Here is a 9,160-nt window from a genome sequence, read left to right as displayed (position 1 = left end):
AGGAAGATCGAAGAAAAATCATATCTTAGAGAAGATGCAAAACAAAACATATCCAGAATGGATCCAACCAAAATCAAACCAGTTGCAAAATCGATTTTGGATCTTGTTACATGATTTTATTTTATTTTTTTACATCAAAACTTAAATCTTAAATTCTATGGTCTCTTCAAAGATATAATAGAAGAGGAGTCAGCTTCGTGTCCATATGTGGCGGAGTAGAGAAACATATCTATGTTTGTTTAAATGGTTAAAATCTTTCATAAGTAACTAACTATAAAACTTTATTCCTATGGATCTTAAGAACGTGTCGAACTAAAAGTAAATCCTCAACACACAAACTCATCTCTATTACATTTCAATTTCTCCAAAGGGGTTTGAAGTTTGAACAAACTCATACAACTGGCTTAGGTAAAATGTCAAAAATGCCACACCTGTCTGCCAATAATTAAGGCATAAAATTAAGCTTACAAAATAACAAAATGAGTGTCAAATAAGGCACCAAGGGTAAATCTGTAAAACAACCTTTAAACAGGAATATGCAAGGACAAAATACTTAGCTCTTCATTCGGATGTATACATGGCCAACTCAATCTCTTCTGAGCTTTTCCCTCACCAATCTTTATTATGTTTCTTTCAACATGTCCACAACTTTTTTTATTAAAACTGTTGCCAATATTTGACCTTGTGGTTGTGATGCACTTGTACTTGTTGTTGTTGACCTTGTGACATGCCCTCAAAGTCAAACCTTGGTCAAATGTTCGTTCATATCCAACTGAACTTTTTCTGGTGCGTTGACCAGTCAAAACCTGAGAAAAACTGAACGATGAAGAAGGGAAAGAAGTTCTTGTTTGCATCTTTGACTCCTTCCATGTTGCAAATAATTGTTGTACACGAGGTGGAATCTAGCATTTGATGCATGCATAAAAAATGTTATTTTAGTGACCTAATTGGAATAAAATAAAATGATATATTTAACAAAATAAAATAAAAAGTTAAGAAACTTACAAGAGATGCAACACCACAAGAAGCAAAAGGCAGAGAGATTGCAGCAAAAGGTGAAGATCTTCCACTTTTTTTGCCATTTTGATCACTTTTTATTGAATCTTGATTTTTAACAACATTCCCAAAAGGTGTACTTTCATCTTCATCGTCATCATCATCTTCATCGTCCACGTCATCATCATCCACGTCATCATCAGCCTCAACCTTGGAAACTTGTTCAACTTGTTCAACCTTTTCAGCTTTTTCAACCACTTCATCTTCTTCATCTTCCAACTCAATTTCCATTTTCTTTTCTTCTTCTTTCTCCAACCTCTTCAACTCATTATCCATTTCTTTAAGAATCTCCTTCAGTTCAGATTCAGCTTCGGCTATTTCAATATCTGTTTCTATTATCTTCAGCTTGAATTCACTCTCTTTCTTCTTCTCATCAATCCGTTTCTCCAAATCTTCAACCATGACTTTGCATTTATCTTGTAATGATGTCAGCGTACGTTCTAGAAAACTCCTCTCATCACGTTCAAACAGCTCTTCATCTCCAAGAGGCAAAAAGTCAACCTTACTCGGGTCAACATCTTCCTCTTCTGGTTCCCAATACAATCTAATCCCATGTTCTTCATCATCTACATAGTTGATTATACGCCCTGTTGGCGTGTGTAGGATAACTGGATCTTCAGTGTACACCATTTTTGATGGATCTTCAGGATCAGGTATCGGATCCTTGTTAAGTAGAATAAACTCAGGAGACTCGTCTGTTCATAATGTAAAATTGTAAATCAAATGATAATTTCATAAAATAAATAATTATCAAACAACAACTTTATGAAAATACTAACCTTTTTCCCACCAATATTCCAGCTCAGCTGGCATTGGTAACCTTAGTGGGGCCTTATAGAACGAGTTTATCCACATTTGGCGTTCTTCATCTACATCTTCCATGTAAACTTTCCAGTAATCCGGGACCTTTTTTTAAAAAAAAAAGAAAAAGATTAATATTTTATAAAAAAAAAAAAGGTAGTAACTTTATAAAAAAAATGTAAAAAGTGGAATTTACTTCATAAAACTGATTAATGAAGCCTGGTGCCATCCAAACATCATCTCCTTCATATAAATAGGGATGTTGAGGATCACTATATGGACCTCGTTGTTCTCTGACCACTGTAATGGAAAAAAAAAATTAACAAAAGTAATTAATAATATACGTATGAAAATTAAATAGAAAAGAAAAAGAGTTGAATGGCATACTTCCATCAGGCTTGTTAACAAACATTCTAGCTTTTGCTGCAGCTACTTCAGCTATACCTGAATGCAACTGAAATAACTTCATATTAGATGATTGAATACATAAAAAAAAAAATCAAATTATATAAATAAGATTCAAGAGAATGTGATGAACAGGAAGTTTTTGAAATTACCGCTGAAATATCAACATCACAACCATGATCTTCATCCAAAAACTCTCCAAAGTAAAACCTCCCCTGCATAAAGAGCAGTAAAAAGTTACCAATTCTTCAATGCAGAAACATTAACTGATAGATTTTACTGTTTTACTAGAGGGAAAACTGCAGATTTTAAAAGATTTGAGTGATTTGGTAAATAACTTACATAAGTGGTGCGTTCATTGAGTTCAAAAACACCACACCCATGCATTCTGCCATGCTTCCATTGACCAGCATAACGGTATCGACCCTTCTCCCTATCATTAAAAAAAGTAATATTTTTTTTATAAATATAAATTTATAAACATAAATATACAATTTTTTTATGTGAAAAAGAGTAAAACTTACGGTTTCTGTCCAAATTGTCTGACCCATTCTTCATTTTCATAAAATGGGATTTCATATCGACCCTTAGAGAACCTTAAAGAATCTTCAATATCTTGCTCCAGCCATTCCTTGTCTTCTGGAGACATGAAGTCTCTTTTAAATATACGTCCTTCAGCACGCATTTTAGCTTCAAGACTGAAAATAGGAACACAAGATCAGAGTTTGTACTTTAATTGTGAGATGTAAAGAATATAGATGGGATTGTAAACATACGCTGAACCTGGGATGGGTTCATCAGCAGGTATGTCAACTTCAAGAACACCATGTCCCTCTGGACTGTTTTGCAACCATTCACCTTCATATCTGTGATGATTCAGCAAGATATGTGATGACTTCAAGAATTGGTTAAAGGAATTGTGTTAAGAAACTTCAAGAAGAACATGTGTGACATAAGCGAACCTGACCAGTCCTTGCTCAGCTTCGTAAACACCTTTGCCATGGGCCAAATCATCCCAGATAGTGCCTTCATACCTTGAGATAACAGACGTAGCTCGTCAATGGTAAGTTAGGGTTCTTATTAACTGTTTTACTTTCTAATTAATCGAAACTTAACTTCTTTTGCATCAATTTCTCGATCAAAAACAGTCAAAACCCTAGAAATGGGTGAACGAGAAGACGATAGAACAATGGAGGTAATCATTACGGAATGTTTTAACATAAATAAAGCAACTTACGTGCTCCCATCGGCAAAAACGAAGCTATGCCATTCCAAAAACTCTTCAATCCTATCAAGTTCTTCGATAACCGATTTCGCATTGCGGATATCATAATGATTGTCGGGTATAACCGGGTAACATTTCCGATAAGGAACATAAAAGGGGGCAATTGGCGGATCTCTACCTTCCCTAATCTCCTCGTTAATATAATCAACCTCCTCTTTATCAACGAAATTCGGGTCCCACCCAGGTTTCATTATAAGAGGCGGACCATCCGCCCAATACTCTTGCAAATCCTCTTCTTTCCAGTTCTCCGGGTCACGGGGGAAATTGTACAACTCTTCGAGGTTATCGACGATGTTCACTTCATCTGCCTCTTCCAGTTTCTTGTACTCCTCAGACTCGAGGACTTGACTGAACTTTCTAAAGTTTGCTTCAGGGGAGTCGTCTTCGTCATCGTTATCAGGTATTCTGAGTCGAGCAGAGTTGACCTGTTTGGGGATTTCGACTGCGACTGATTTCTCGGGGTATATCTCTTCGGTATCGGATGATGAATCTTCGTCGGCGGGACTGGGTGAAGTTGGTTTCTTCTCTGCCATTGTTGTTAGCTGGATTGGTGTAAGAAGAAAAAGATAAGGTGTGCAGAGTAGCGGCAAGGGGAGTGTGCAAAATCCTGCAACTTTTTCGGTTAAATAGTGGGAGATAAAACGATAACCACGAAGTGAATGAACCAATTTGAAATTAGTTAGGAAAACGTGGGGGTGTTATGTGATAATTTAAAGAGAAAGGAATGAAATTGTAACAATTCCAAGATCTAGGTTTCTTTTGACAAAATTAGTTTGTAATGGACAAGTTAAGCGTTGGTAGTTCAGTTGAAATATATATTAAAAACTAGTAAGGAGCTATAGAGAGAGAAATAATTGCAGTACAATAGTAGCTAAAGAGAGATTATGAAGCCGTCCAACAAAACTTAATTTTACTACATCTATTATAAACTCAAAAGAACAATCTCTCAACCAGTTCATCAAAAATTAAAGATTTCTTTAGGAGAACTATTCCAAAAATAGATATACTGCGAAAATTCCATATGCACCAAAAAGAAGTGATAATGATCGCATCAAACACCTTCTGTTGACCTCTCCGTAAAGTAACATCATCCGACCAATTGATTAAAGAATGCACTGAAAGCTAATCCGGAAGAGATAAGCCCGACTAAATAGCGATCATGTCCCAAACATCTATCAACTCGGAACAACATGTAAAAATATTATCAATAGTCTCCACTGCACAATCACAAATCAGGCACATAATTGAGGGAACCATAATGCCTCTAGAAGATAATCTCTCCCTTGTAGGAATACGAAATAGTTTAACCCTCCATATTAGGATATTGAGTTTAATAGGGACCCAATTATTCCATCTAGTAACCATACCTCCCAAGGTAACCAAACCACTGTCTAGAGCATAACGAGCCAAAGAAACAGAGAAAGTGTCAGAAATATCAAGAGACCACCCCAGCCTATTTGGAACCTGTTGAAGCTAAACATTTGGCATCAAATCCAAAAACGAATCCTACTAAGCTTGCTCTATACCTCCTTTGGGAATACGTCTAAGCTCTTCCATATTCCAACCAATTAAAAAACGATCCCTGACATTGGTTATACGGTGATTATCCAAAGAAAACACTCTATGGAAAAAAAAAATAGCTAGAGGATTATCACCCTTCCAAGTATCATGCCAAAAGGAAGTATAAGCCTCATCACCAATTCTAATAGGAGATAAATTATAGAAATCAAAACATTGGTCTTTAAGATTATCAACCATCCTTGTAATACAATTCCAAGGACCCATCCAAGATCTCATAGGGATCAAAGGAGTAAAGAGAGATCACCCAACCTATGACATCCCCATTTTCACAGCCAGAAAATACCGATTTTGTTTATGCTTTATAAAAATCAAAGGAACTTGTTCCTAGTGAAACATGATAAATACATTATCAGAGCATTTCCGAAAAAAAGTATTTTTATTCATTTTAAAACATTTGGGATGTCATCGTCAATACAGAAACATAAGCATAAATAGAACTTACATTCATTATCACTAGTGATTTATATCTCCTTAATCTCTCAGTATAATGTGACTTCATATCAACACCTGTGATATAAATAAACTGAGTGGGTCAGGTTGGGACCTCTGGTGAGTACATAGGGTTTTCAACCCACAATAATATAATTATTATGTTTAATCATCAAACAATTGACCCAATTATCCATCCCCATTATCTTCTTTACTCTTAATGATCTACCCTAAGAATCAGCTATTTCTCATTCATTCATTCCTAAGGATTATCCTAAGGAATAGGTACGAAGTCCATCGTTGTCAATGACACAGCTGTCAAGCACAGCTGCTAGTTCTATCACTTAGGCGCACCTGCCATAGTTGTGACATCCTATATGAGGCGCTTCTGCTGGTATTGTCCTTTAGACGCTACTGTCAAGGTTATAATGTTCTCTATTAGGCACAGCTGCTGATATTATCCTTAGAGCGCAGCTGCTAGGATGTTTATCGTAGATCAACAACATCTACAGGTTGTGGCACAGTTGCCAGTGCTCATCTATAGGGTACTAGGTCCATTGCTGCCAATGTTCACTTAGGCGCAGCTGTCACAATTGTGACATTCTATGGGAGGCGCAACTGCTAGTATTGTCCTTCGAGCACAGCTGCTAGGGTTATCTCGTTTATTGACAGTATCGTTTTCGATGGTCCACTTGCAATACATGTCAATGGGTTTTTTTAGAGTACACCGGTGAACACATCGTTCACAACACCTACAGGTTGCGAGCCTGCTAGTGTTCCACTGGACTGTCTAGAATAGTCTGTGGTTGTCATCTATACTCTGCTATATGACGGGGCCAACATCTGGGAACAAGGCTTCTCACATCGTCCACCTCTCACACTTACCTCATGGTCTATATCACCCCTCAACTCATCATCCAACTCATATTTCATCTACCCATGTTTCACCCAACATATTACATAGATATAAATACATATACAGTTTAAATCATATAAAACTTGTATAAAAACGTTCATCCAGCATAGATAGCAAGTATACATATAATATGCACACATAACACGTAGTTTATATAAAATACTTCATATCTATGTGTAAGATGAAAGAGACCATGCACTCACTTGAAAAGGTGGTGATTTCGAACTCAGACAACACTTCGATTCTTAAAAATAATTTCCTTCGACGAAACCTAATATTATTACCACTAGAGTTTAGTCTATTATTCGCCGAGACTAATTAATAGTCTAGCTATTATTACTATTATATAAGCGATAAAAAATACTTATATAACTCATAATAATAGCCCAAGTACTTATTATAAGCTCCTAATAACGTTACTATAATTAAATAAAAGCTATATTAAAAATAGCGTAGGCGTAGCTCACTTACAACGGATTTTATAGAAAACCGGGCTTTGCTTGGAGCAGCGTTCCCGATTCGACAAGCTCTTCTTCTCGGAGCCGTCGAGCACTCCGGGGCTTCCGCCTCGTGCTAGGGAGGTTCCCTAGGCTTTTCGGGGGGTTTCGGGGCTAGAGAGAGGTTCTAGAGAAAGAGTAAAGAGATGAAAGAATGGCAAAAGTGTGAAAAAATGAGGGTGGGAGAGGTTCTATTTATAGGGTGAAATATGGCTGAACTTAGTGCCACATGTCACCATCTGGTGGCAAGACTTGGGGAGAAAGCAATGGTCAAGATTGTACCACGTCACCCATTTTCGCACAGCACACTTCCGACTTCTAAAATCCATAACTTTCACATACGAGCTTCGTTTTTGACGTTCTTTATATCCACGCGTAGGTAAAAATAATATCTACAACTTTCATTTTGACTCCGTCGGCTAATTCTTGACCAATCTTAAATTTATAAGTACGAGAATATTATATTGTTAAATGTCCGCGTAAAATTCATAACTTCTACATACGGACTCTGTTTTCGTCTGTCTTTTTACTGTTGAGTTCCTATTAATGATATCTTCAATTCTCATTTAGGTCGCGTAGGCCAAAAACCACTCGATCTAAAATTCGGGTTTCGGGTTGTGCACTGCTAAGCCAAATCTTAGAAAATTCATAACTTCATCATACGAAGTCAGATTTGGGCGTTCTTTTTTTTGTATGTTCTTGGTTTAACGTACACTAAAAGTTTTGTTTATATTTATAAGGCTAAAAAGTCCTACATCGTAAATTTACTATTTACGTCTCCCGGTGTCGTGCCGGTTTTACCGTAAAACTTCGACGGATCAAAACTTCTTCGTTATAACTCGGATTTCGGCGTTCTTTATATGTACGGAACCCTTGATACGTATTCTACAACTTGGTTAAGATTATTTATTCTAAATAATCTTTCGTCGAAAAGTCGTTTTCGACCCCTATTATCTCTAAATTGACTAGCCGGTTCTACGGACGTTATACAACCCATATAAAACTTTGACCACCCTAACCCATAATAAATTCAGATTATGGAAGAAATGTCACTTCCAACGGAGTAGTAAAGCCCTATTAAAGCCAAAGAGACTACCAACACCCAAACCTCCAACATCTCTAGAAGCAAGAACTTTATCCCATCTAATCCAATGCATCCGACGATTATCAAAATCACCTCCCCCAAAAAAAAAAGATCTCAGTCTCTCCAGATAATTTATCACAGTTACAGAGACATGATAAATGGACATCATGTAACTACCAAAAAATCATTACTTTTTTAAACAAAAAAAAAAACAGACATAATACAAAGATAAACAAAAATCAATAATTGTTTTCATATTTAAAATTTTAGTCACTAATTTTCATAAAACAACTTGTAATTTAGGTGTATTAAGGATACAATCATGTATTCTCTAACACAAAAAGACAAAGTATTATCTTACTATAATATTATTATAATATTATAATATAACTATTCTTAGTATTTTATTATAATCTTATTGTATTTTTTCTATCTAAGTTATTATCTTAATATAATCTTATTGTATTCTCTCTATCTTACTAATAGTATTATCCTAATATAATATTATTGGACTCTATATGTTGACAATATTATCTTATTTTAATATTATTGTATTCGTTTATATATATATATATATATATATATATATATATATATATATATATATATATATATATATATATATATAGGTTTAGGTTTTATGGAAACAAAAAACTCTAAAAATTTAAAAAAAAATGCATAAAAAAATACTTAGAGACCACAAAACTTTTTGAATTTTTTTTAAGAAAAAATCGCAACTTCTACTTTAAATTAGCTTAAATTTTTTTGAAAAAAAAAATTAATATTTTTTCAGCGATTTTTTTATAAAAAATTTAAAAAAAAAAGTTTTGTGATATCTAAGTACTTTTTTATGTATTTTTATGATTTTTAGGGTTTTTTTGTTTTCCAGATAACTCTTCCATATATATATATATATATATATATATATATATATATATATATATATATATATATATATATATATATATATATATATATATATATGGACAAATAACATCTTCTGTCAAAAAAACATATATTTTTTATTATTATGATTATATTTTTAATCTTATAGTAAAACAAAACCAAAAAACATATATTTTTTGTTATTATGATTATATTTTTAA

The 9,160-nt window shown here is 34.4% G+C and overlaps 1 protein-coding gene across 1 annotated transcript; it reads right to left on the bottom strand.

The window, feature by feature from the left end:
• Positions 1-326: 326 nt before the first annotated feature.
• On the bottom strand, positions 327-4,267 carry LOC111901428 (protein TIC 100). The gene is made up of 11 exons (XM_023897277.3): positions 3,500-4,267; positions 3,225-3,296; positions 3,039-3,128; positions 2,787-2,960; positions 2,605-2,695; positions 2,415-2,477; positions 2,245-2,311; positions 2,054-2,157; positions 1,836-1,962; positions 1,006-1,751; positions 327-902 (listed from the first exon to the last, which is right to left on the bottom strand). The coding sequence occupies exons 1-11, from the start codon at positions 4,078-4,080 to the stop codon at positions 525-527; spliced, it is 2,493 nt and encodes an 830-aa protein (XP_023753045.1). The 5' UTR covers positions 4,081-4,267; the 3' UTR covers positions 327-524.
• Between the last annotated feature and the right edge of the window lie 4,893 nt (positions 4,268-9,160).

This window comes from Lactuca sativa, chromosome 2 (genome assembly GCF_002870075.4).
Source record: "Lactuca sativa cultivar Salinas chromosome 2, Lsat_Salinas_v11, whole genome shotgun sequence".
Classification (NCBI taxonomy): domain Eukaryota; kingdom Viridiplantae; phylum Streptophyta; class Magnoliopsida; order Asterales; family Asteraceae; genus Lactuca; species Lactuca sativa.
The sequence above is the reverse complement of the archived record's forward strand: the minus strand, read 5'-3'. Positions and strand labels throughout refer to the sequence as shown.

Excerpts from the sequence above, each read along its gene's own strand:
- LOC111901428 (XM_023897277.3), bottom strand. The coding sequence starts at position 4,080 with ATGGCAGAGAAGAAACCAACTTCACCCAGTCCCGCCGACGAAGATTCA. Across the intron at positions 3,129-3,224 it reads GCTGAGCAAGGACTGGTCAG|ATATGAAGGTGAATGGTTGC; the intron begins GTTCGCTTATGT and ends GAATCATCACAG. Across the intron at positions 2,158-2,244 it reads TGTTAACAAGCCTGATGGAA|TGGTCAGAGAACAACGAGGT; the intron begins GTATGCCATTCA and ends TTTCCATTACAG.